The sequence below is a fragment of the Dasypus novemcinctus genome, chromosome 26, assembly GCF_030445035.2.
Source record: "Dasypus novemcinctus isolate mDasNov1 chromosome 26, mDasNov1.1.hap2, whole genome shotgun sequence".
Classification (NCBI taxonomy): Eukaryota; Metazoa; Chordata; class Mammalia; order Cingulata; family Dasypodidae; genus Dasypus; species Dasypus novemcinctus.
The window spans coordinates 25,720,380-25,747,659 of record NC_080698.1 but is presented as its reverse complement, the minus strand read 5'-3'; the positions used below and the strand labels follow the sequence as shown (position 1 = coordinate 25,747,659).

The window sequence follows — 27,280 nt, the reverse complement described above, 5'->3', positions numbered from 1 at the left end:
TTCACGCTTGCAGGTTTATGGGGACTTGACTTTCTTGTCCTTTCGAATGCACATTATTGGCCATTTTATAATCTCTGTTATACTTACTTACTTTTATTTTAAATGTTTTCTTTGTAAAAGCAAGCTGGATGCGATCATGTTTTAAACTCAAAAGCCCGAAGAGATAAATGTGGGATTTGTGGCGGAGATAATTCTTCATGCAAGACAGTGGCAGGAACATTTAATACCGTACATTATGGTAAGAATCTGTTTCCTAAGAACTGTGAGAACGAAGATGGTCAAAGTTTAAAAATTACTGGCCACATGTAATATGTAAAAGTATTCATGTCAAGTGTAAAATCAGTCTTGTTATGGTGCATTATCCATCTGGCTGTAAGGCGCCTATTAGTGAGAATTATATTATATTCCTTTGTTGCTCCCCTTTTAATGAGTGCTTAGAGAAAGTGAACCATTCTATGGAATATCGCATTTCTGCTGAATTCTTTTCAGGGTACAACACTGTGGTCCGAATTCCAGCTGGTGCTACCAGTATCGATGTGCGGCAGCACAGTTTCTCAGGGAAATCAGAGGATGACAACTACTTAGGTGAGATGGGATGCTTCTGCGATTTGCAGGAATTCTAGTTCTCTGGAGGAGTTGGCAGATTCTACTTCCTTCCTTGAATTTCACATGGAGAAATTCCAAATGTCCTGTATTTTCATGAAGTTCATCTTTCAAATTTGTTATTCTATTTCTCCCTCATATATACTCCCTCAGAGCATTGATTTAAGGGCTGGCTAGTTGTACTAATTGATACCAAGAGATTTACTCTGGATCTTGGAGAACAGAAAGGTCCCAAATCAAATTTTGAAAGTACTTACACTATTCATTTAGCATAATATCATTGCTCTCATTGAGTCCTTTTAAAAATCTGTCCTGTGGGTAGCTGACTTGCAAATATTTTACTGGGGCACTTAGAACAATTTTTATGATATCAGCTCTAACCCAGCAGCGAATCACTGGTAGATTTATTCGAGATTTCATTATGGCTGGTCATCCCAAAAAGTTCTATCACATCACATATTTTTCTCACATTGTTACTACTTTAGAGAGTCTTTTTCCTTTCCTCACAGAGCCCAAGGATATGATGAATGCATATCCACTCCTTAAACTTAAACCGTAACACACCAGTGACCCTGTGTTGATTTTCAATTGTTTGCTCAACCCCATCCCAGATCCCTTCAATTTATCATTCTGTAAATGACCGTAACTGATTCTGAAATCTGCCCAACCATGACTTAAAAGAAGGATGCTGAGAGCAAGGGAATGACTAAAAGGGATTCAACTGAATTATTGTCACCTCTTGCACAATTAGCCTAGACTCCTCCTAGTCACAAAAAGCAGCACAGCTTGCACTCGAATCTAAAAGAAATCAGAGCAGTCCTGCCAGGTATTCAATTTTAAGGAAGAAATGGATATACATTCGCTCTTAAGATGTCCAGGCAGGAACTCTATTTTACCCCTACGAACATAGCCTCTGCAGAGGTTTGCCCCAAAATTTGAACATATCACACTATTAATTAGTATTTATACTCTGTATCTGTATTTTGGAATGTCTGCATGAAATCCTACATAGATGATAGTGTTCCTTTAGCCAACTGTGGTGGTAGCAGTTTCTGCCTTGCATCATAATTCACTCACTGATTCATTCATTCATTTTAATATGTACCAGGTACTATTATAGACACAGGGAACAAAACAGACCAAAAGAAAATTTAAAATCCCTGTCCTCTTAGAGTTTATTGTATTGCTGTTAGAAGGTGTTAAGTGCTATAAAAATAACAGAGCAGCATAAGGGAAATTGGGAGACTGGAGATGCAGTAGGGACTATGAAGTTAAAATGTATGACTTGCATGGAGAGAGCGCACGCTATCCAGGCAGAGCGTGCCCGGCAAAAGGGAAAAACGGTGCAAAGTGCTTGAAGTAGAAATATGGCCGGATTGTTTGAGGAATAAAGCAGAGGCAAGGTGGGAGATGCTGAGAGAAAACAGGGGAAGACGCTAAAGAGAAACCAGGGCTAGAGCATATGGGGCCATAAGACTGTTTTTAAGGAATTTGACTTTCTCTGAGAGAAATTGGGAGCTTGTAGGGTTTTGAGCCTCAGAAGGATGTGATAAGATTGTATTTGTGTTTTAAAAGGGTCGCTTATGGTTGTTAAGAATAAATCATGAGAGAAGAAAGGCAGGCTAGAAACAGGGGAACTGGTTAGGAAGTTATTGCAGTCCACCCAAGAGAGATGCTGGTGGCTTGACCCCAAGTGGAAGCAGTGGAGGCGGTGACGGATGGTCAGATACTAGGTAGCTTTTGAAGGTAGAGCCATCAGGATTTGTTGATAGGTCAAATATGGTGTGAGAGAGAAAGAAAAGAGACAAGGATAACACAGGGTCTTGACCTGAGCAACTGAAAGTATGGAGTTGCTGTCAGCTGAGATGCAAAGATTTGTTTCTTATTTATCCATGTGCCTCTCGTGTTTTAAGGTTGGGGCTGTATTTTTTATCTTTGCTCCTAATGCCTACATGTGGGAGGTGCTAAGTAACAGATGGCTGAATTGTTGCAAAACTATTGCTGGGTGCTGTCTTTATTGAGTGCCTACTATGTGCTCAGTGTGGGTGGGCTTACCTTAGTTGTGTACTGATTCATACCTTCTTTCAAAGACTACAAAGACTTACGTGGGATTAATTACTCAATGACTGTGTCAGCTTTTCCTTCCCCTATATATCCAAATGAGCAGAGACTTTATAAGTCAGTGAACCAAGTTCATAGGGACCTTTTCACAGATTTTTGGGAACCCACATTTCTCCTTCCACCACTGTGCAAAATGGGATGGGTCAAACACTTTTCTTTGTGCTCTTGGTGATACATTTAAGCATGTGTCAGCTATGCCTGTATTTCTTCCTTATTAAATCAAGCAGCATTGCATGAAACCTTCTTTGTAAATTAATTTCCTGAAGCTGAAAGCCATGTTGAGCTGCTCCATTCTTTTCTTCAAAAGAGAGAAAGTAAAGAAGAAAAAAAAAAAAGAGAGAGAGATTTTCCTCTTCTCTTTCCTGGAAAAATAAACTCCCTCCAAGTAGTGGCCTTGGATTCAATATAACTTAATCAGCCCAGGTCAGGTGCCTAAATTCAGGGAGGGCCTCCTGATAACCTTTAATTCCTCCCTGAAGCTTTCTTAATCTCCTTATAAAGAATGAAAGCTAAATTAAAGAAGATTTGTGGTCTGGGACAGGTAGTCTGTGCAAGTCGCGGCTTTTTAATGGAATATTATGGGACAATCACCTGTTGGCATAAGAAAGTCTCTGGAAGCAAATGAAATCCGTGCGTGCATAGATCACCAGTTACAGTTCACCGAGTGTGAAAGCAGGGACTTCAGAGCCTTTGAACCTTACAGTGGTTACTTAACCATGCAGAAAGAATTTGATGTTGTCATCAAGTCTGGGGCGTGCAAATGTTTATTCTTGGCTTGAAGGAGAGTGCAGCAAATGCACTGAGAAGGTTTTAAAATCCACGGTGAGGGCTGCACAAGTCCAGTCACAGCTGTATGTTGTTACGCAGTATTCCTCTTTATCGCTCATACTTTTTTCAAGATCAGTCAAGCCTTACTCTTTCTGTATGTTTTGGTGAGGGAGCAATTTCCAGGAGAGAGGGCCTTTGTAGTAACCACTCTGATGGGTGAAATGGGGGGGAAACTAACGCAGGAAATTAGCTGCCCTAATCGCATTAGTGGGAGACTGGGCAGGAGACTTGTTTTCAGGAAACTATTTGTTTCACAAGGTACTGAAGCAGAAAGTCTCCCTGTCAAAAACTGTCCATTTCCACAGACCCGCTCTCTTCATGGGTTAAAGCTGAGTTGCACCCAATGCCACCATGTTTGTATTTCTTTAGGAGAAAAAGTTAGCCCTTTCTATGATCCTAATTTGTCTCCAGTATGCTCAGCCCTTGATTAATTGTGGCAATGGGAAGACAGGAATCGATTCAGTTCAAGATAACACAGGAACTTCATTTCAACTGATGACTTTAAAGATGTCTGGAGCCAAGTCACTTATCAGAGCAAATCATGAGAGGAGTCTTACATCACTTGAGTGCCTTTCTCACTCCCTACTCACCGTCTTCTGGGATAAGAAGCATGTAGTGAGGGCTGAAATGCCATGGTCAGTATAAGTATGAGAAGAAACCTGGAAACATTTGGGAAAGAGTCCCACTATTCACCTAGAATATAGAATTGTTCTTTGCATAACAACAAAACTGAATTATGGCAGAATCATGAAACTGGCATTGTGATATCTCATTTCCCCTCTTTTAGTGGAAACATCAGCCAGGTTGCTAGCATGTGGCTTAACTTGAAAGAACTGGGTAATTTTGTTGGCAGCACATCTTGCTGTCACCATGTAAGTGGCCCATATTAGGGAAAAATCTCAAGATGCTGAGAGGCCAAGGAAGCAACCTGTCTCCAATCAGTGACCCATCGAAGCTCCTGCATCTTGCATGGCTGGTGGGTCTCACAACACTGGATCTGCGGGGAGACAGGTTGTCAGAGGTTTACACTGACTAGAAAACAGTTCTTTAGCCAGAAGCACCCTGTTCTCTTCGTTGTGAATGTCAGGTTCAATCGATCACTTGTTCTTTCAGCATCACTGATTAAATACCTACTATGGGCTGGGATTTTTATGAGGGGTTATAAAAAGTGAATTTTTAAAAGGTTGCTTTACTAAAGGGGCTCATGCCATGCAGCAAAACACACTTAAATTTTTAAAAATATGTAACCCAAACATACGTTGTTCCTATTTGTACATAAGAAAACGAATGCATGAATTCATTCAGTCGTTTAACAAGCATTTGTTGACTTCCTTCTTGGAAAACTTGAGTGATTGACAGGCTTCCTGAATTAGAAGCCAAATGGCCTTGGGAAATTAATAATCGCTAAATCATGTTTTTCTAGCAGACCCTACTTCATAGAGGTATAAAGAGGGGACAGTGCATATAAAGGCATTATGATCTTCCAGGAACTAAAGCCTCTATGCACTATCTTGTTTAAATCCTCATAGCAGTCTTGTCAAGAAACCCATTATACAGAGGAAGAAACTCAGGCTCAGGGAGGTTAAACAACTTACCCAGGGTCAACCAGACAAAGTAGGGAGTCAAAATTGCAGTCCTATTGGTCCAATTTTGGACATGCAGCTTTATCCACTTCACTTCACTGCCTCCAAATAGAAAAATGCATTGCTGACTTGGGGCTATCCATGAGTGGGAATTCAGGTTTACTGGCAGGAGGTGATGGTGAGACTGGAAAGATAGGTCAAGATAAGATTTGTAAAGTTATTGGAAGGTTAAGCTAAGGAGTTTGGTTTACATTCTGTTAGGTAGTAAGGATTCCCAGTGGATTTTAAACCAATAAATTGAAGACGTTATTTTTAAAAGCTAGCCATGGCTTTCCCCCATGTCACCAGATCCTTCCCAGCCATCTCAGATGAAAGCATCTTATTCATCAAAGATGGGGCTTACATGGGTGGGAATTCTGTCAAGTGAAGTGCTGGATTAGGAACAGAATTCAATGCATTTCATTCCTGATCCTGGAAAGAGTAACCCTGCATCAGTAGTGTCCAATTGAGTGAACTCTGTGTCCAGGAAAACAGGTACAATTGCTACTGAACCATATAGAATATTCAGCTTCATCTCAGCCCTTAATCTCCACATAAGGGAATGATACCTATTTTAAATAAATCATCTGGAGCTCTTCTATATGCACATAGACTGTGAACTGCATTGTGAGTACAAAAGGCAATGAGGACTAATTAGGATTTCCCTGGCAGATATGTAAGATGTCTTAGCCATTCCAAAACCATGACAGACATTACTAATATGATGCTGAAACATGATGCTAGCAATGAATCCTGCTCTGCATAGTTTCAGGGGAAGCTACTACCAAGTGATTGACATTGGTACCTGGGATGAGACCTCTTTTCCACACATGAGTTACGTTTCCTTGTGTGATGGTTTGGAATTGTATGTACCCCCAGAAAAACATGTTCTTAAAGTTAATCCATTCCTGTGGATATGGACCTGGTATAAGTAGGACCTTTTGATGAGGCTACTTCAATTAAGGTGTAACTCATCTCAATCAAGATGGTTCTTAATCCAGTTACTAGAGTCCTTTATAAGCGAATGAAATTCAAAGAGAGAAAGCCATGGAAGCAAGAAGCTGATATCCACAAAACCTGAAGAGAAGGGAAAGAGCAGGAATCACTATCATGTGCCTGAGGTTGTGACAGAGGAGCCAAGGATTGTTGATAGCAGTCTTCAGGAAGGAAGGATCGCCTTGATGATGCCTTGATCTGAACACTTCGCCAGCCTCAAAACTGTGGGTGATTAAATTCCCATTGTTTAAGCCTAACTATTTCATGGTATTTGCCTAAGCAGCCTAGGAAACTAAAACACCTTGTTTACCTACATAGATGACCTGTGCACTTCAAGGCATCCCACACTACTGGAGATTTTCTCATCACATACAAATTACAAAAGGTAAAGGGGTCTTTCTCTAGGATTTTATTCTGGACCCAAATTTTAATAGCTCTGATTTTTTGAGTGCCTGTTTCAGGTCAGGTACAATGCTGAGGAGGATTCATTATTCAAAAAAAAGTGATATTAGAAAAAAACGTACAAAGAAACCAGAATTTTGTAGTAAATACTAAGGGGAAAAGTACAATTGGAATTTTACCTTGAGAAATTAATCAAAAAGTGGGGTGACATCATCAAAAGGGCGGCATAAGATGTCCTGTTAAACATACCCCATTAGAAACAGCAAAATAAAAGGGCACAATCAGCTCTTGCAAAACGCTGGAAGATAATTGAGACTAGATAACAACTCAACTGAATACTGAAATTTGAAAGGGGAAAGAAAAACACCTGAAAACAGTAGGAGAGCAGCAGGACAAATCTACCAGCCCAGGCCCCTCCTTCACACTCAGGTCTACAACTTGTGGCAGGGGTTCCATGGTGGGGTACGTTCTACTTCAGACCCCTGACTGTGGATCCCCCCGTGGGGGCAACCCAGGCACATTCAGACTTGGGTCCCTGAGGCAAGATAGACCCACGGTGGCAGTCTGTGTGCATTTAGCTGTGGCTCCTTGGAACCCGATCAAGCCACTGTGCCATTGGGCAACCAGTCCAAGTCCTAGGAGTCTGACTACTGGTGAACCTAAACAAAAATATTGTGTGTCTTTATACACTGACCCCAGCTAACGCCATGGAAGACAGGCTCAGGGTGCAGGTCTGGGTCCCCTAACTCAAACGTTACAGGGAAACTGCATGGAAAGGGGAGCAGAGCCACTGACTAATAGTACAGAACCAGGGCTGAAAGCTGTGGAGAGGAAAAACTGTAATAAGAGCAAGGAGCACAGCCCAGGGCCTTGGGAGAAGAAGCTGGGGAGAGGAACTCCATTCTCGGAGAAGAAAGAATTGCAAACTGGGGAAATCTTGAAAGTGCATGCCTAGGGCAAGATGCCGGCTCAAAGAGACCTGGGGAAACCTGGACTGTTAACCATAGGGTGTTCTCAAAGTTCATTATAAACTGGACTCAGCACTGAAGTGTAGAGTCTTACCACAGAGCCAATTCTACATGAAAACCTTAGGGAAGAGGTAGAAACTGACTTCCAGGGTTAGCACATCAAAATAATCAAATGCACAGACTTCAACAAAAGATCAGAAGTCATACAAAGAAACAGGAAGAGATTACCTATTCAGAGGAACAAATTAAAAACAACAGAGGAAGCGCAGACGTTGGAACAACTAATTAAAGATGTTCAGTCAATTTTCCTAAATAAGTTCAATGAGCTAAAAGAAAACATGACCACAGAATTAAAGGAAATAAAGATGATGATGTGTGAACAAAATGAGGAATTAGAAATGTTTAAAAAGAACCTTACAGAACTTGTGGGGATAAAAAACACAATAATGGAGATTTAAAAATACATTAGAGGCATTCAACAGCAGATTTGAACAGGCAGAAGAAAGACTTGGCAAACTAGAAAATAGGACAATTAAAATCATAGAGTCTGAAGAGCAGATAGAGAAAGAACTTTAAAATATGAGCAGAACCCGAGGGACCCACGAGATAACATGAAATGTACAATATACATGTTATGGGAATCCCAGGAGAGTGGCAGGGACAGGGGCAGAAAAATATTTCAGGAAATAATGGCTCAAAACTCCCCAAATCTGATCAAAGACATAGATATGCTCATCCAGGGTCTAGGAAGCCCAATGAACTCCAAGTAGGATAAAATCAAGTAGTCCCACCCCAAGTCATATTATAATCAAAATGTCAGATGCCAAAAATAGAGACTTCCAAAAGGAACAAGAGAGTAATGTGTCTTCACCTACAAGTGCTCCTCAGAAAGATTATGTGCCTATTTCTCATCAGAAACCATGAAGGTTAGAAAGCAGTGGCATGATACATGTTAATTACTGAAAGAGAAAAAATGTCACATAAGGCTTCTATATCCAGCAAAATTGTCCTTCAAGAAAGAGAGTATAAGACATTCACAGATAAACTAAAGCTGAGGGAGTTCATCACCATGAGACCTGCTCCATGAGAAATTCCAAAGGGAGTTCTTCAGGTTAAAAGGGAAGGACAGCAGATAGTAGCTTGGAGCTGTATGAACAAATAAAGACAAATAAAGGTCCCTGGAAAATGTTACCACATGGGTTAATGCAAATGCCAGAATTACTGTATTCTTGGTATGCAGCTCTACTTCTTAATTCTTATAAGGTTTAGAATACAACTGAATAAGAAATGATTATATCTGTTTTATGGGCATGCAAAATATAAAGAGGTAGTGTGTGACAAAAAGAACACTTAGGGGGAACAGAGTTGTCTAGGAGAAGACTGAATGTTATGGAAGTTAAGTTAGTATCATTTCAAACTAGTTGGTTACAGATTTAGATTGTTAAATACAAACCCCATGATAACCACAGAGAAAGTATTTAAAGTGTATACAGACATGGAAATAAGAAGGGGATCAATTTATTCATTACAAAAGATCAACCATACACAAAAGAAGGCTACAATGAAGGAAGAGTGGGATAAAAAAGGTATAAGACTTATAAGAAACAAAGGATAAAAATTGGTTGAAGTAAGTCCTGCCTCATCAGTAAATACTGAGTGCAAATGGTTTAAATTCCCCAATAAAAAAATTGGATTCAAATGTATGAGTGGTCATTTCACTAGTACATATTTTCACGTATCAATGCCTTTGCTTCCCTATATAATCCTGTAACTTCAGGACTTCGTAATGAACCCCAGGCTAATTAGAATCCTTATATTTTATCTCATTTAATTTTTACAGGTATGGTGAGAGGTAAGTGTTTTTATCCCCAGTTGAGAGTGAAGAAACAGAGTCTGGGAGAGTGAAAGTGATTTCCTATGGCCATGTAGCTGTCAAGGGCAAAAGTAGGATTTGAACCTGTGCCTTCCTGTCTCCGAAGTCCATATACTTTGCACTATGACTCTCTGCCTATCAAGATATTGTTTTATATTTCAAACAGCTAGTAATTGGCAGCAAATGAATGAAATCTCTTTTCTTATCTACAGCTTTATCAAGTAGTAAAGGAGAATTCTTGCTAAATGGAGACTTCGTTGTCACGATGTCCAAAAGGGAAATCCGTGTTGGGAATGCTGTGATAGAGTATAGCGGATCTGACAACGTGGTAGAAAGAATTAATTCCACAGATCGTATTGAACAAGAACTTTTGCTTCAGGTAAAAACTTGGTCACAAGTCTTACCTTTTCCTCAGAATCACAGAGCATGCAAATAATCACTCCATTTTGTTTGTACATTCCAGGTTTTGTCAGTGGGAAAATTATACAATCCCGATGTGCGCTATTCTTTCAATATTCCAATTGAAGATAAACCTCAGCAATTTTACTGGAACAGCCAAGGACCCTGGCAAGCATGCAGTAAGCCCTGCCAAGGTATCTGTTTTGAAACTGAGTTTTGGTTCTTTTAAGTTCATTTTTTAAGAAACTGCCAAATTCTTGCAACCTATAAACCCATCTGCATGCTTTCTCTAATCTCCTTTCTCTGAATCAATTTGGTCATTTTTGGCTGGTGAGTTGAACTTTTCAAGGAATTCAGATAATCTTGAGTTTCCTCATCCTAAGAGGTTTACATACATATGTGAAGCTAAGCAGAATCATCTCTGCCACTTTACTTTCCCCAGAGACATGGATTTAGTAGTCATATGACATATTATTTCATTTATTTCCTTCTGTCTAAATTAAGGGTTGGCAAACCTGAGTCCAGCCCACTGCCCACTTTTGAAAATAAAGTTTTATTAGAATGCAGCCACGCCCATTTGTTTACACACTGCCTGTGAGCAGCTGCTTTTGCCCTGTAACAGCAGCATTGAGTAGTTGTAACAGAGCATATGGCCTGCAAAACTGAAAATATTCACTTTTTAATAGGAAAGGTTTGCCAATCCCTGGTCTAAATAATTTATGGAATAGGTTACATTCTCTGAAATATTTTTCCTTCCCTGCTTAGGAGAGCGGAAACGAAAACCTGTTTGCACCAGGGAAACTGACCAGCTTATAGTTTCTGATCAAAGATGCGACCAGCTGCCCCCACCAGAACCCATTTCTGAACCCTGTGGCACTGATTGTGAATTGAGGTGAGGCTGTGTCCCCTCCTCATCTTGACTACTGAGTTGTGCGGGTGCTGTGCAAGGCCTCTGCGTGTGACGGCCAAAAGGAGCAGGATGTTGGTCTCCAGTCCCTTCCTAGTCTTTGGTAAAATATGCTTGAGGCAATTCTCCTTTCCTCTGGGACTGATTTTTCAGGATCACTGCCTGTAGATACTTTGTTCTCCTAAGAATTACTAAAAAATAGCTTAATAGAGTATGGTGTTTACAAAAAAAAATTCTCATTTGAGCCGTACAACTCTCTGGGTGAGTATTATTCTTGTGGTTACAGCCACACATTATGCAGAGGTTGGGTTTGAAAGTCAACAGGTAAGGGGGAAACCTTATCCCTTCCCATGCCCATAATATTCTGTATCACCCAGTGGGTATTATCACCCCGTAGAGGAACTCCAACACCCATAAAAGTGCAAAGTAGTAAAGAAGAGTCAGGAAATGCACAAGAGGAAAATCTATATACAGATGTCTGAATATTCAGACAATTCTATATTTAAGAAAGGTGTCAACTTGGAGGCAGGAAATGGTGGGCGAATGGAGAATTATAAAGTTTTCCATTTGCCTGCAAGGTTGACTATATTATGTTTTAATTAATAGCTTGGGGGTTGCATTGTTCAGTCTGAGTGTCAACTAAATGCAGGTAAGAGGAGTTGGTGCTTCATCTTCCTTTTACAGAAGAGACATTTTCAGCATAGAGTGGTATGAGAACGTGTTGAGGTTCATAAATAGCAAAGTAAACATTAAGCATTTTACAGGTTCCACATCACCATGCCAAATCCCATCCAGTGGCCTTGACTGCCTAATGCATTGAAAAATGGCCTTGAATCCATGCGGCTTTTATGTAAGATTATGCTTGAGATCTCAAGTGGATTTCTCCCCCCATTTTGTATTATTAGTTTATGTGGTGTTGCATGATGATACTCGGAACTTGGTTGGAGAATAAAACAAGGAGGATGATAATAATAGTAATGGTAATATAAAACAATCATAATAGTAATAACTACTTTTCTTGAGTTCCTGTAATGTATTTTAAATGCTACACGTGCCTTACCTCACTTAATCTTCTCCTCAGTTCTATTGAATTGAAGGATGAATCCTGCTCCCCTTCATTTCACAGACGAGGAAGCTGAGGCTCAGGGAGGTTACTTAGCTAATAAGTGATAGAGCTTGCATTTGCACCCAAGCCTTCCTGATTCCATAGCTGATTTTTATTAAAAATCATCTCACAATACCTAAGTAAAGCCTGGGCTTAAAGTCTTTTCGCTTCTTATAGTAGATATGTCAAAGGGGCTATTCTAAATTTCTTATTTGGAGAAGGTCCCCTATTTTTACATGCTGAGAGCAAACGAGGGCAGCAACTCAGAGAACAGGATTGTATGTTAATAGCACTTCCGACTGACTAGAGAAATGAAGATGAAAGAATCTTGGCTGTGTCTTTGGGCATGGTAGAGGTGACAGAACTTAGAGGTAGGAATTTAAAAATGAAAATAAGAGGAGTTTAGGATTCATTTATAAAGCCTCATAACTAGACAGGTACATGCTCATGCCAGAAAGTAAATAGAAGACAATACTTATCAACATGTATCATACTGACTTTTACGGATTGTTGGAAAAGTGAAGTTGTTAATGGCAAAACGCCTCCAGAAGGCTTTCTGCTTTCCCACAGACTCTTCAAGTTTCTCTGCTCATATTCCAGTGATTGTGTGCCTCTTGGGAGACTCTGCTGTGCTTTCCCAACCTGAGCTCCTAGTGTGTTTTTTGTGTAGTGACAGGATGCCTGCCTCCCTTATCCAGGATGGAAAATAACCTTTCCACAAGGAAACGGTGATGAAGGCAAAGAGAAGGTAGCCAAGAATCGAAGGGCAGATGAAAGTTCTAGATGCCTCTGTTGAATTGGTCCACATTTGTGCCTCACTTCCTTAGGGAAATGAGAGTCTGCTCTGATTAAACTGTGACAGGATGAGATAAAACTTTGTTTTACAACCTCTCATTTAACATGTTCTGGGTTAGAACATAATCCAAAAATACCATGTCATTCTGATGAAAAATCTCGGTAGCCCACTTTACTTACAAAATTGTGAGCTCTGACCTACTTTTGGGCACTAGTAAGAAATTGCAGTTTAAGTATATGGTCAGTATTCCTCCTTTTTTCTAAGCGTTCTCCCCCCAGACAGGTGTGAACAAAAGCATTCTTGGGACATTGGTAATTAGTAAGCCATTCAATTTCTGAGCAGTACAGAATTAACAACGTAGAGTAAAATCAAATGAACAAAATTTAATCCTTATGGGAATTGCTAAATCTAATCAACAAAATATGTCTCAAGCTCATTTACTTAGACTATTCTATGCAGTTTAAGCCCTTTATTATTTTTTTTCTTTTTAATTTAAGCACCAACCATATTTGTGTGGCATTAAAAGAAACAATCAACTCATCAGCACATACTGAGCACCTACCGTGTGCCAAGAAACACTCATTGTAGGTACTGGGGATACAAAGGTGACAAAGATTCATAGACTCGAATCTAATCTTTAAAGTGTATGATCTAGGTATGTAGAATGTGGTTCACATCCTCAAGAAACTTACAGTCTTTATTCCTAGACAATAATGTACACAGGACTTCTCATTCTTGAAATTTACAATTAAAGTAGTCCAAATTATTCATTGCCTTATTCATTCCTGGAATGTTTCCTTAGCAGTTTCTAGCACAGGCTCACAAAAAGGAAGTTTCCTAGGTGAGTTGCCAGCACTGGAAAGGAAGAAGCCTGCTTGTTAAATGAAAGGCTGAGTTGCATGAACCCTTAAAATATAAAATTGCTTTATCTGCTCTGTTGAATTTCTGTTTTTTTTCCTTTTGGCTGCTTAAATTTCAGATTGACTATGCTAAGGGAGTAGCTTCACCACGATAGAGTCTCTCTGTCACTCTCTGACTGCCCTGTACCTTGGAAGCCATAAAAAATACATGGACACACTGGTTTAAAATTGAATCTTAGTAACTGACTGTGGCTTTTGGTTCCATGGTATTTGAGTTCAGGAAGAAAAAGGAACTCCTTGCCTATTTGAGTATGGATTAGGCATATATTTTTAACTGAAATGATGGTTTCTTCCAATTGTTTATGCACAGGTGGCATGTTGCCAGCAGAAGTGAGTGTAGTGCCCACTGTGGCCTGGGATACCGCACATTAGACATCTACTGTGCTAAATATAGCAGGCCAGATGGGAAGACCGAGAAGGTTGATGACGGTTTCTGCAGCAGTCACCCCAAACCGAGCAACCAGGAAAAGTGCTCAGGAGAATGTAACACAGGTGGCTGGCGGTACTCTGCTTGGACTGAAGTAAGTTGGTTCTCACTCAAAACAGGTCTTCCTCTTGAGTGCCAGGTCTGATCAGTTGATGATGACTGCTGGCGCCTCTGCATTGAGAACCCCCATTTAGTTTATACAGAAAAGAGTGCCACAACTGATTTATAGTGCCTGACCCCATTCAAACTCTACACATAAGAGTATTCTGACGTGGGCATGGCAAGTGGAAAATTGGGAATGGTGGAACAACACTGAAACAATAATTTTTTCCATAGCCTACAGGCCATTTCTAGCTTTATTTTCCCAGGCCAACTAATGTTGACTTTAACATAAACCTAGTAAATAAGTTGATAACATGAACATACACCCCCAGAATAGTAACTAGAATTGGCAAGGTTGTTGTTTCTTACGGGCTGGAAGATTTGGTATTTCCAGGATCTTGAACATGCCTTATAGGAAACTCAGTAACAGTTTTATTTTGTTTTTCTTTTATCCCTTAAGTGTTCTAAAAGCTGTGATGGTGGAACCCAGAGGAGAAGGGCTATTTGTGTCAATACCCAAAATGATGTCCTGGATGACAGCAAATGCACTCATCAGGAGAAAGTCACCATGCAGAGGTGCAATGAGTTCCCTTGTCCACAGTGGAAATTGGGAGACTGGTCAGAGGTGAGATGGGAGGGCTATTATTTCGCATAGGCCATCTCTGATACTTTAATTCTGCGTCTTTCCTGGCCTATTTTAGGCTAAACCTGCTGTGCCTTTCTCCCACCTCTCCCTAAGAAAACAGCAGCTCTGGTGCTTGCCTGCACATGACTACAGTACTGGATAAGAGTGGTCCACTGCTAATCTCCATGGCACAATGGCCTTGGTTTGATCACCCAACATGGTAGCTTCTCTTGGTGATTTCAGAGTTCCAAAATCCTTTTGAGATCCATCTGAGTCACTGAAAGGAAATCATAGCTTCATTCATTGTAAAGCTTCACAGGCTTGGATCTGAAGTCAAAATGAGGTTTCCTACTTCCTCATCTTTGAAATAAGACCCAAATGAGTAGCCTATCTGATTTACCTCTCTAGCTGCTAGAGGAAAAGCTGGAACAAAGAGAGAAACACCAGGCTGAGTATTCCAGATTTATGCATTTCTCGTCACTTATTCGATGAAGCACAAGGCAAGCATTCCTTTACTTAGCGCAGGTGGCCCAGGAGAGCAAGAGAAAGAAGTCGTAATCTCTTTCTTGCTTTCATGGTACTGTTAACACTCACTGTGCACATAGCCTAGCTATAACACACGAGTGAGGGTCTCCCCAAGCCGGTGACTCACACACCTTCCATAATGGGGAGCAAGTGGAAGGGGGCAGACATTCTGTTACTCATGGGCCAATTCAGGAATCTGGGGAAAGAGTGTTCCCCTGCCACAGCTGCTACCATGTCCATAACCCACCCCATCCATGTCAGTGCGATAGAAACAGTTTACTGTCAACATCTAATAATATGTGACTCCCAGAAAGATATTATGAATATCCCTCAAATGGTAGACAGTTAACAATGTGTGTGATTAACAGTGTTCAATTCCTGGAAAATTAACAACAGACCTAGTGCTTTAGTTCTATGTTAATAACCTGCCTTTGCTTAAACCCTAGTATTTGAGTTAAAAGATGAAAGCTGGTAGTGGGTTTAAGTTTTACTCAGATAGCTAATACTAGTTAAAGTATTATCTCAAATTAAGTAACAGACATTTGCAAGAATGCTTAATAAAATTGGGGTCAGGAAGATAAAAGTATGAACTCAGTACAATCAAATATTTCTTAGATAAAAAGATGGAAAAAAAGCAGCAAAATATTAATAGTGGTTATTGTTGGGTAATGAGCAGTGAGATTTTGGGTCATTTATAATTTTTTATGTTTTTCTGAATTTTCTGCAATGAACATGAATTCATTTATGGAATGAACACTGTGATGAACTAAATGAAAGCTCCTTTAGTTTCACAATCCTTCATTATAAGCATATTGTTATCCCCATTTTACAGAGGAGAAAATTGAGGTGCAGAGAGATCATGTGACTTGTACATAGCTGATTGTATTGAGGTTAAACTGAAGTTGGTCCAACTCATAATTCTCTGCACTTATCCCTTTTACTAGAAAACCATAAATCCTTTTTTTTCAATATTTTAGAGCATGGTGCTGTGTTGAGCTTATTCTGTGCTTGAACTGGCCTAGAGTCTGTATAAATACAGAATGAATGAAAGAATTAATGAACGAATGAACAACAAAAAAAATTGAGCCTTGTTATATTGACAAGTTGCTGAGGGAGAGGAATCGCCTTGGGAAAAGGCACATCTGTTTCTGCTAATCAATGAATAACCACCAGGAACCACAATGCCTGGTTCAGAAACGACCCTGACTGGCCATGCTTTTTATTACAGTGCTTGGTCACCTGCGGAAAAGGGCATAAACTCCGCCAGGTCTGGTGTCAGTTTGGCGAAGATCGATTAAATGATAGAATCTGTGACCCTGAGACCAAGCCAGCCTCCATGGAGACTTGTCAGCAGCCGGAATGTGCGTCCTGGCAAGCGGGTCCCTGGGGACAGGTATTTTAAATGATAAGGTTCTTAACTACATTCTTTGCTGCTTATCTGGAGAGGGCTTGAGGAGGGGCATTCCAGCCGTGGGGATTTAACTGCTGTGCGGTGCGGCATGCACTCTACCTTTGTGGAGCCAGGTCAAGCATGCAAAAGCGTGCAACACATTTTGCCCCACCTCCGAGGACAATTACTCTCCTGGATGCAGCCGATTACTTCTTTTACGGTCCCATGTGCATGTCTTCACCCTTTGGCTTAAAACTGTAGCTTGAGTGCACCAGCATTTAAACAAATTCAGAACAGATTTCACGCCTGTCTGACGTTATCTGCTAGCGTGCCTCTGTGGGTCTGCCATAAAATGTTATCCAGCACCACAGTCTTTGGCAGGAGGGTCTGGACTGGATTCAGAAGGGATGTTTTGGCTCCCAATTCTCATTTCAAAAGCCACTTCTCTGGCTACATCAAATACGTCAAACTGTTCAAAATTGGATGAAAGATGGCTAAATCATCATACTTTGAAACAATCCTTCTTTCCATGGCATCTAGTCTGTTGGTGCCACCACCTTCACCTGAACCATTCATAAACCCTTGGGCTTGCCTTTGAGAAGCCACTACTCTGGGAATTAAATTCTTCCTAATATAGAAGCAAAAGCATTCTGGGTACTATTTAAGTAGCAATCCAAGTTCCCAAGAGAAGCAGAGCAGCTGTCTGCTGTCATTTATGTCATCTGTAGAAGGGCGGGCCTCCCGCCCCCCCACAGCTCCAGCCCTTTGGTTCTCTAGCCTACATCTTCAGTTTCCAGTACACATGGAGTAATCAGGAGCAGCTTTATTACTGCCCCAGTGTGATTTCTGCCATGAATGTTGACCGTCTTCTGAATCCTTGCTCTTACACTGCCTCCTCAGTCAGCTTGGCTAATCATGTCTGATCGCTCTGAGGAAACAGTCCAGTGACACGTCTAAATTCTGCCTCCTCCTACATATGCATAGGTTTTAGGGCCTAATAAAGGGAAGAGAGCAGAGCTTGAGGTCACTGTTAAGATTTGGGATAGACCATCTCTCAGAAGTGATGGTTCTATTTCTTTTATCCATGTCTACACCAGGCCAATTCTAGCTCATCTTATATCATGAGATTTGGTTTTCCTTTGACTGAACATGCACTTCAGGGGAAGAAACTGCTTTTTAAAATATTATTTAAGAACAGCGCATGTTTGTTACAGAAATTTTGGAAAATGTAATTTAGCAAAAAGAATTCCAAACTACTCCTAATCCCTACCAGGCAAGGATTACTAATGTTAGCACAGTTATACATTTTCTTCCATGACTTTCAAAACAAATATTGGATAGTATTTTACATATTTCTTTTTAACTGCATTTTAAATCTTAACAATATGCCTTCTAATGACTACATTGTTTTCTTTATTAATTATATGCCATGATAGTTTTTAACCAACTCTTAGTTTGTGCACATTTAGGTGATTTCCACTACTTTGATCTTTATGAATAATATTGCAAGAAGCATTGTTGTACGGAAATATTGATGCAAAATCTGATTGTTTCCAAATGATAATTTCCCAGGAGTCAAATAATAATATTAAGTACCTGTTTTAGCCACAGCATTCTGCTAGGTATAGCGTAAAAGATGCAAAAATGATGGAGAAGCATGTCCCTCCTTCCAGTAGCTCCCAGTCAAGGAGCTGAGCCCCTCCAGAAGTAATTTCAGTGGGATACAGAAATAATTCCAAGTGTCATCATGGTAATAGGTCATATAATTTGCACAGAGCAAGATTGCCCACCTTTACCAAATTTCTTTAGCTGCCAGCCCCTTGGCCCACCATGACAGAAATGTTTTTCTCTTGGAGAATGTTAAAGGGAAAGTAAGGAAAAGAGATTAGCTGAATTGTATGTACTTTTGGTTTACTTCCTTCCCCCAGTGCAGTGTCAGTTGTGGACAGGGATACCAGCTAAGAGCAGTGAAATGCATCATTGGGTCATATATGTCAGTGGTGGATGACAATGACTGCAATGCAGCAACTAGACCGACTGATAACCAGGTAAGTCTCCTTTATCCAATTCAATTATTGGCTTTTGCCTTTAAGATGCCAAAACTTCCCAATGGTTCAGTCAAAACTGAAGTCCTTTCGTAGGGGAGTGTGCAGGTAGAGCAACCAGTTGATTAAATTGTCTGGACTTTGTTACATTTAGAATCTAGTATTCTTTGGTTATTTTAAACACACATAGGTTTGATTCTCTTACTGAATGGCAAATGTTGGTTGATTTTTGCTTTCTTAAAGTCAGATTTTTTTTAATGATTTCAACTTGAGGTTTAGTACATAGTATCCTCTGTTCAGCTAGCACTGTTTTGAAGCCATCTTGTACCAACTAGGAAGAGCCAGTTACTTAAATCTTTAGGTATTTTGTGAACTGTTTGTTAAACATAACCATTATTAAAAATTAATTAAAATTAATTTTAAAATTTAATAAAATTATTAAAAATTAAAATATAAATCTATAATTACTGATATAAAAAAGGTGGTACTCAAATTTATCACTTCCTAATTATTTTACTACATCTTACTATTATCTATGCTTTTGGGATTAGATAGGTCTGTTGTATCTATGTGCTGGAAATATTATCGTAAGGGTGTGCTACTACACATCCCTTCCCAACTCTGTTCAATGATGCCAAGTTAGTAGCTTCAAACCAGTCATGGTGGGAGTTTTTAATACCACAGTTATCAGTCCATGCTATAATTCTGGGCTTAATTTATTGTTCTGTTGGATGTCTAGCCTTAAGAAAGTGGTGGCAAACATGTAATGCAAAGTAAACTTAAAAGAGTTTTATGTCGGTAGCTGTTGCATTGTGAATAGCCCAAAATATTGAGGATATACTCGTCGAATATTTGAAAACTATAATCTGATTCCATAAAAGAAATCATTCATGTGATTAATAAATGAGTAGAGTTTCAACATCATTGTTTCACTTTCAATTTATTCTTAGATATGAACAGAAATATCAACTAACATTCATGTCAAAACTACACTTGTTTAGCAGTTACAACCATAGTCTGGCAACAGATTCAAGAGTTTAGCTAAAGTCAACAAAACCATTCTGTGAGAATCAATTGGCTTGTGGGATTTACAATAAAAAATTGCTTATTTTGTTGTAATTTGTAAATTGTGTATTACCCATCCTTTATAACAATAAAATGTATAATAATAAATCAACATATAGTAAAAATAGCACATATAAACATAAATAAAGTACATAAATAACACGTATAGGGTTTGTATATATGATGTGTGGACCTTCACAGTTTTGGTATGATATATGTAAGGAGAATATGTAAAGAGAAGACTTGGGTTCGCATCTCAGCTTTGCTAATTGCTGAAGGCAGGATTTGAATCCAGACTGTGCCCAGATTTCACACTCTGAGGCTCTCTTGCCTGTGTACTGCCTCCATCCCAGGCATCCTCTGTTTGTTTGTTGCATTGCTGCATGTGGTGTTGATGGGTGAGGAGTGTTAAAAAGAGTAATTAAAAACAATGATGTCATTCATGTTGTTGTAGCTGATCAAGTAACTTGTATGATGTTTTTAATACCATTTTACTGAGCGTTTCAAACCACCCAGTGACAAATGCCTGGGAAACATTAGCTACTCCGTCTCAGGCAGACATGGAGTGAAGACTTGGCAACTCCCTTAGCAATTTCTCTCCAAGTTATTCTATAGCGTCCATCTGATGACAGGGCAGCTCTCATGGTTGCAGCATGTGCATAATTTCTTCAGTTTGTGAAAAGTCCCCCGTGGCTTCTTTGGACCACGGCAGAGGAGCAGGCAAGGCCTGTAGCCAAGTGAAGGGATTTCACATTGAGTTTGTGAGATCGGTAAGGCCAGGGCTCAGCACTGAGCCCCAGGGCTTGTCCATGCCTGGGGCTTCTCAGGCATGCAATGAATGTGTGTTTGCTGACTGCGGAGGCTGGGAGTCATTGTGAGCAGGTCTGTGCTTCTGTTTTCCCATCTGTAAATATGGGAATGTATCTACACATGAAAGACGTCAATTCCTTATAGATATTTCCTCTAGGAGACCAAGGGGGTGTTATATAAACTCCAGTCTTTGGCATTTTAAACACATCTCTTATATATCTAGATTGGATCTCTGGGGCCTTGAGAGTTATCTTAGATAAAGTGGGAAAGCAAGCTCATGATTAGCAAATTCTGATTAGAAAACTAGTAGAACGTGAGAACAGAATTTGGCCTTCGAGATTTAAAAAAAATTAACAGCTAATAACTAGTAAATGCTATCCTTTTCCCCCAAATTATGTGCTGTTCTACACTATTTTTTTTCTCTTTCCTCAAGAACTGGTAGATAAATGTGGTCTTAAAACTCATTCAGTGGACCCCTGCCCTGTTTCAAGGCACCCAAAGTGACTCAGATTATATCCCAATTTATGGTTGAAGAAATTGGGGGTGGGAAGTGGATATAGTATAGCTCAGCCGATAGAGCGTCTGCCTACCATATAGGAGGTCCAGGTTCGATCCCCAGGGCCTCCTGACCCATGTGGGAAGCTGGCCCACGTGCTGTGCTGCCGCTCACAAGGAGTGCCGTGCCACACAGGGGTGCCCCCGCATAGGGGTGTCCCACATGCCGGGAGTGCGTCCCACATGGGGAGCCGCCCCACGTGAAAAAAGCGCAGCCTGCCCAGGAGTGACCCTGCACACACACAGAGCTGATGCAGCAAGATGTGCAACAAAAAACAGACTCAGTTTCCCAATGCCGCCAGATAATGCAAGCAGATGCAGAAGAACACACAGCAAATGGACACAGAGAGCAGACAACAGGGGGGAAGGGGAGAGAAATAAATGAAATAAATCTTTAAAAAAATTGGGGGTGAGGAATGTTATAGGACATGCTCAGAATCAGACAGACCTGTGAGGTCTTCTGTGGGGAATTCTTAGCCCTTTTATTTTATTTTATTTTATTTTTAAGATTTATTTATTTATTTAAATCCCCCCTCCCCCGGTTGTCTGTTCTCTGTGTCTATTTGCTGCGTGTTGTTTCTTTGTTTGCTTCTGTTGTCGTCCTGCACGGGAAGTGTGGGGGGCACCATTCCTGGGCAGGCTGCACTTTCTTTCGCGCTGGGCAGCAATCCTTAAGGGGCACACTCCTTGTGCGTGGGGCTCCCCTACGCGGGGAATACCCCTGCGTGGCACGGCACTCCTTGCATTCATCAGCACTGCGCATGGGCCAGCTCCACACGGGTCAAGGAGGCCCGGGGTTTGAACCGCGGACCTCCCATGTGGTAGACGGACGCCCTAACCACTGGGCCAAATCCGTTTTCCCTATTTTTTAATGCATGTGACCATTTAGAAATGTATTGGCTTGATGGTAACTTGGGCCTTTTCCCCCCTCTTATGTCTAGGACTGTGAATTACCGTCTTGTCATCCTCCCCCAGCGGCTCCAGAACCAAGGAGAAACATACCCAGTGTACCTAGAACCCAGTGGCGTTTTGGGTCTTGGACTCCAGTAAGAAATAGAATGGAAGAAGCAGAAAGGGTTGGGACGGGAGGCATGACTATAGAAATGGGGTTACTGCCAGTAAGCAGCCACATCAAATAACATATCTGCATTTCGTTACTCCAATACCTAGTGCTCAGCCACTTGTGGGAAAGGTACGCGGATGAGATACGTCAGCTGCCGAGACGAGGACGGCTCCGTGGCTGCTGAGAGCGCTTGTGCAGTCCTGCCTAGACCACCCGCAAAGGAGGAATGCTCTGTGACCCCCTGTGGGCAGTGGAAGGCTTCGGACTGGAGTTCCGTAAGCCAGTGGTTTTCTTGGAATTGGGAGGGGACTGGAGGGAAGAGTAAGAGGGATGAAGAGCAGCAGGTCCCACATGTCGATGGGTAATATTTCAGAGTTGGGTTTAGTTTGAGATTTAAATTTTTCTGCTCAATATATGTGCGCCACGTAAGATGGGAAACGCAGTCAGAAATGCAAACACCACACTGGCTACTGGAGAGAGTGACATGATCTGACTTTTGTTTTATGGAGTCATGTTTCATGATCTGTGACCATTAGACATGGGGGCAGGGGAGTTGGTAATTTTTTGACTTGCAGGGGCCTGACTGAAAGGCCATTTCAGTGGAGTCCAGGCAAGATAAGATGATGGCTCGGACCAGCGAGGTGAGGGTAGATTCTGTGCAAGGTGTTTGGATGGGGGTATCTTTGGAAAACTAAGCCGACAGGGTTCCTTAATGCATTGGCTGTGGGGTGGGAAGAAAGGAGAGGGGACAAGGATGACTCCAAGGCTTTTTGGCATGAGCAAGGGGGTAAGTGACGGGCCCTTTCCTGAAAGTGCGCATCCATGGATTAATGACCACCAAACAACAATCCTTTCTCTTTCTGAATACTCACCTAGTGCTCCGTGACTTGTGGGCAAGGTAGGGCCACCCGGCAAGTGGTGTGTGTCGACTACGGTGACCACGTGATCGATCAGGGCGAGTGTGACCCAGACTATATCCCCGAAACCAACCAGGACTGTTCCATGCCACCGTGCCCTCGATGGACCCCAATCAGTGGCCCAGCTCAGCACCCTTTCCAGAACAAGGATTATCACCCTGGAGGTGCCAGCCTAAGCCGCACCCACGTACTCGGGGGGAACCAGTGGAGAACTGGACCCTGGGGAGCAGTGAGTATTCCCTGAAGTCTGTCCCTAATTTGCTTTCTTTTCTTTCACTTGAGGTAGGCTTTGGAGGAAAGCAGACTAGAAAGGACTTTGAAGCATTTTGTTGTCAGGAGGGATTGACATTGTACATTTTCTATTTGTTTTGGGTTAACTCTAATGGGTTAATTGCACTTTCTGGAAGATGCCCTACAATGCTGTTTGCAGGCCTGTGGGGGAAGGTGGGCGCAGATGTGTCATTGCCATGTCGGATTAGGTGGCTTCCTGGGAGGCACCAGGAAAGAGACGGGTATTGAGTCTGGAAGTGACAGGCAACTCCTTCTGTAGAGAGCAGAGAAACTTTTCTAAAAGGGAGTTCTTAATGGAAGTCGTTCTCCAAGCTCTTTTCCAATAAGTGCAGCCTCCACGTGGCACAGGCACTCTGTAATTTGTACTGCTAGACAATTGTCCTGGATTAGAGGGGATACTAGTCTAGGTAAGATCTGTGCTCAGGGGAGAGGCCCCACGGCCTCGTGGTTATCAGCACCGCCCCTGAGGGTGGATGCCTGGGTTCCATCCAAGGACTTACATTTTCAAACTTTTGGGGCTTTAGTCAGGTCCCCTCTCTTCTCTGAGCTTCAGTTTTCTCACCTGTAAAACAAGGATAACAATACTTCCTACTTACCTGGGTTGTTGTAAGAAGGAAATGAGTTGATGGAAGTAATGTGTTTTACACTCTGATAGACTGAGCTCTTAATAATGTCTACGCTGATCTTTATTATTATATTATCGTTAGCTTTCAAATTAGTAAGATCTTTGTGTGATATTTAATATCAAAGGAAAACAATGTTCCCTGGAATGTTTTCACTTTGTTACTAAATAATTTTTCTAAAGATAATTTATTGTGGACACTGGAAATGTGCAGTGTTGCTGCAGGAAGGGGAGGCCTGTAGTTAGAAGGTGTTTACTTCTAATTGGGTAGGGACCCTGGGTAGGCATGTAGTTAGAAGGCATTTTACTAATCACCCAGGTGTCTTCTTTTTAATTGTGTGCTGTTAGTTTCCTTCTAGTACTGCTAATTGTATTTCATTATTTCTGGACTAAAAAGCATTAGAAGGAATCTGTCTGTTTCCCACCGTAACCAGTTCTGTTTTGTAAATTAGATTTACTTTCCTATGAAGACTGATTAACCATTGAGCATCCTCACCCTCTGCAGGTGGTGGTTGTATGTAGAACATGTGCCAAGTTGCTGCAGTCATCTCATTCACCTCACTTGCTCATGACTTTAAGGCTTCCTCTGCCTGGTGTAGGAGAGAGTTTATTTCTGAGAAATTCAAGGGTCAGCAGAGAGAGTCACTCAGGGCTTTCCTGGTTGGAAAAAAATTCACAACTCATGTGTATTCTGATGATGACACTAGACATATATATATGTATTCATATATGTAAGCTATTCTTACTTAGGATTGTAGAGGAGGATGGTTTCCTTTAAGACTGAAGTTGCTGCCTTCGGGCAGTGTTCCCAGTTAGGGAGGATTAAGTAACGGTTTGCCACAGTGGGCATTACCATTCTTTTCTTCCTTGTGCCTTTTTTTGTTTTGGGGTTCTTTTTTCTAAAGCAAGTAAAGCTGAATCCAGACAGTGTGACTTTCCAGCCCCAGCTTGGTGAGCTTGAAGCCTGTGCTGAAGGCACGTGCACCTTTACATTCTGCAGCACTCACTGCAGATCTATACTTGGCCTTCCTGCCCTCCGCTGCATGGCAGAAAAGTCAGAAAAGTATTATAATCTCTAGAAAACAGGAATCCAAAGTTTTCAGTGGATTCTGGAGTTAGAGCCTCATTTTGCAGGGGATTTCTGCAGAAGTTGAACCCTGTGCGACACTTCCCTTGTTTATGAATTAGGGGTCTCTGGTCACAAACAAAAGAAAAGAAACTAAGTCCTTCAAGTGAAGGCGAAACCAACACCAAAACTGTTCATTTAGCCCGAGAAACGACAAGGACCGAGCATCTTCAGGGATCTAGAGCAGAAGTCATATTTTTTTGTTTTGTTCCTTTTTGTTTTTTTCTTACCAAGGGCCAGATGGTAAATAGCTTCAGCATTGTGGGCCAGACGGTCTCTGTCTCGACTCCACGGTCTCGACTCCACTGGTAACACGAAAGCAACCATAGGCAACCTGATCGAATGGGTGTGACTGTGTTCAGTAAAATTGTGTTTATCAGAACAGGCAGCAGGTGGGTTTTGGAACCCTGATCTAGATAGAGCATTAACTGAAGGATGATATCTGTAGGGAGTTTTTGTCTCAGTGAATCCCTTCCATTCTTTTCAATCATTGAGTTGCTCTGCTCAGAAATCCAATTCCCAGGAAAGTCTGATTGGCCACTTGCCCACCCTTTGATCAGGGTAAGAGCATCTTGATTGGCAGTCGTGCCAAGAGGCATCCACTGGGATAGAGGTATAGTTCTTAAAGGGATATTGGACTACTCTTGCCAGGTATAAGGGGAAGTAGGTGGGCAGTCAGAAATAAATGGATGCCCATCCCTCCTGCTTCCTTAAAGGCCAGTTTTCCTTGTTTTCTTCAGTGTGGATGACAAATCTCATTTACACTTCATTAATATGTTCAGGGTTTGTCCACAGAAATATTTACCTAGGAAAATTTTTCTCACCTGAAAAGGACAGGAAAATTGTCAGTATAAGAATTCCAAAGTGAAATTTTGCTACATAGGATTGGAACTGAAAAATCCCTGTTCATGGAATGATGGCAAAGATACACTTGGAGAAAGATGATTTATGGGCAGCACTTAACCTGTCTGTGGGGGTGTGTAGCCCCAAGTGGGTTGGTCCTGGGTACCGTATTTCAACTGAGTCTGTGCAGTGCAATTGCTTGTTCCCCGCTGAGCACAATCTCCATCTCTTGGGTCAGATTCTCAGTAGAAAACATTAGATTGGTCTCTGGGCAGCCAGTGGATTGGGTGGCCTCAGATCAGGTGTCCATCCTTGTCCCGTTCAGCCGTATTAGAGGGAGAGTAGTATTTGGTTTATAGAGCTGTTCCTTCTGGGAACTGTGATTGGGCTAGGCATTAAATCCTGTGACCAGTACTGAGGGAGACAGAGAGACAAATTATAAGGTCAAGCCTTCCCTCAAGAAGCTTGCCATTTTATTGGGGAAGTAAAACTCACTGGTGAAATAATAAAAGAATGATGCAAGATTATTATCAAGGGAAAAATTCAAAGGTCAAAATGTATATTACAAATCTATTTATAACATTTAAGGTCTTTCCTAATATTTTTAATTCTGGGCCCCTAAACAAAGCTGATTACAATCATATAATTCTTTGGTTTATTATTATGCACTAAGCTCTTTAAAAAAGAAAACATGAATATTTTCAATTTCAGAGTAAATATACCAGAACCCTACAGAGGACAGAGGTAGAATTTTTATAAGTCAAAAAACACCTAAATATTTTCTCAGACAGAATTAATAAATCTGTTATCCTGCTCTGCATTTTAAAAACCCAACTCAGTATGAAATGACAGCTAGGGAACATTTTTAAATCAATTATAATTTGATCAATATAGGCATGGAAGTTGAACTGAAGTTCAATGCAATGAGGAACAAAATATACACATCCTGATTTGGAAGAAGCTGATTAGCAAGAAGCAGTGTTTGAGAGAACACTGGTTTGAGCTAGGGTTACATAGAAAGCTAGATCAGCTATCAGAACCTGGAGCTAAGAGCAATGTTGCAAATGCAATTTGAAGCTTGGTAATTTGTGGGGATTACATTGCTTTGGGGACTAGATGGTTATTTTATAAACAAACTGATTTTACAGCTTAAGGGTCTGAGTGAGTAATAAGAGCAAACACATTGGGTTTTAAAAGATAAAGAAATTATGTAAAGAATAAAACACTGAAAATGTAGATAAGTAAGAGAGCTATGAGAAGCTTGTATGGGAAATTAGCTAAAATGCAAACATTAAAGCTGTGACACCCATGAGGGGGAGTATTAGGCCGAAGAG

General features: G+C 41.0%; 1 protein-coding gene across 20 annotated transcripts in view; it reads left to right on the top strand.

Moving 5' to 3' along the window:
• Window positions 1–27,280, top strand: part of ADAMTS9 (ADAM metallopeptidase with thrombospondin type 1 motif 9) — a 167,641-nt gene that overhangs the window by 65,311 nt on the left and 75,050 nt on the right. For 17 of the 20 annotated variants that reach the window (XM_058288353.2, XM_058288347.2, XM_058288348.2 and 14 more), the window contains 12 exons: window positions 121–238; window positions 490–585; window positions 9,626–9,792; window positions 9,877–10,006; window positions 10,578–10,704; window positions 13,851–14,061; window positions 14,530–14,694; window positions 16,448–16,612; window positions 18,538–18,657; window positions 22,026–22,130; window positions 22,255–22,422; window positions 23,024–23,293. In XM_058288353.2, coding sequence (XP_058144336.1) covers window positions 121–238; window positions 490–585; window positions 9,626–9,792; window positions 9,877–10,006; window positions 10,578–10,704; window positions 13,851–14,061; window positions 14,530–14,694; window positions 16,448–16,612; window positions 18,538–18,657; window positions 22,026–22,130; window positions 22,255–22,422; window positions 23,024–23,293 — 1,842 coding nt within the window. The remainder of the gene's footprint in view (window positions 1–120; window positions 239–489; window positions 586–9,625; window positions 9,793–9,876; window positions 10,007–10,577; window positions 10,705–13,850; window positions 14,062–14,529; window positions 14,695–16,447; window positions 16,613–18,537; window positions 18,658–22,025; window positions 22,131–22,254; window positions 22,423–23,023; window positions 23,294–27,280) is intronic. The other 3 variants (XM_071212139.1, XM_071212138.1, XM_071212137.1) reach the window with 1 other exon arrangement.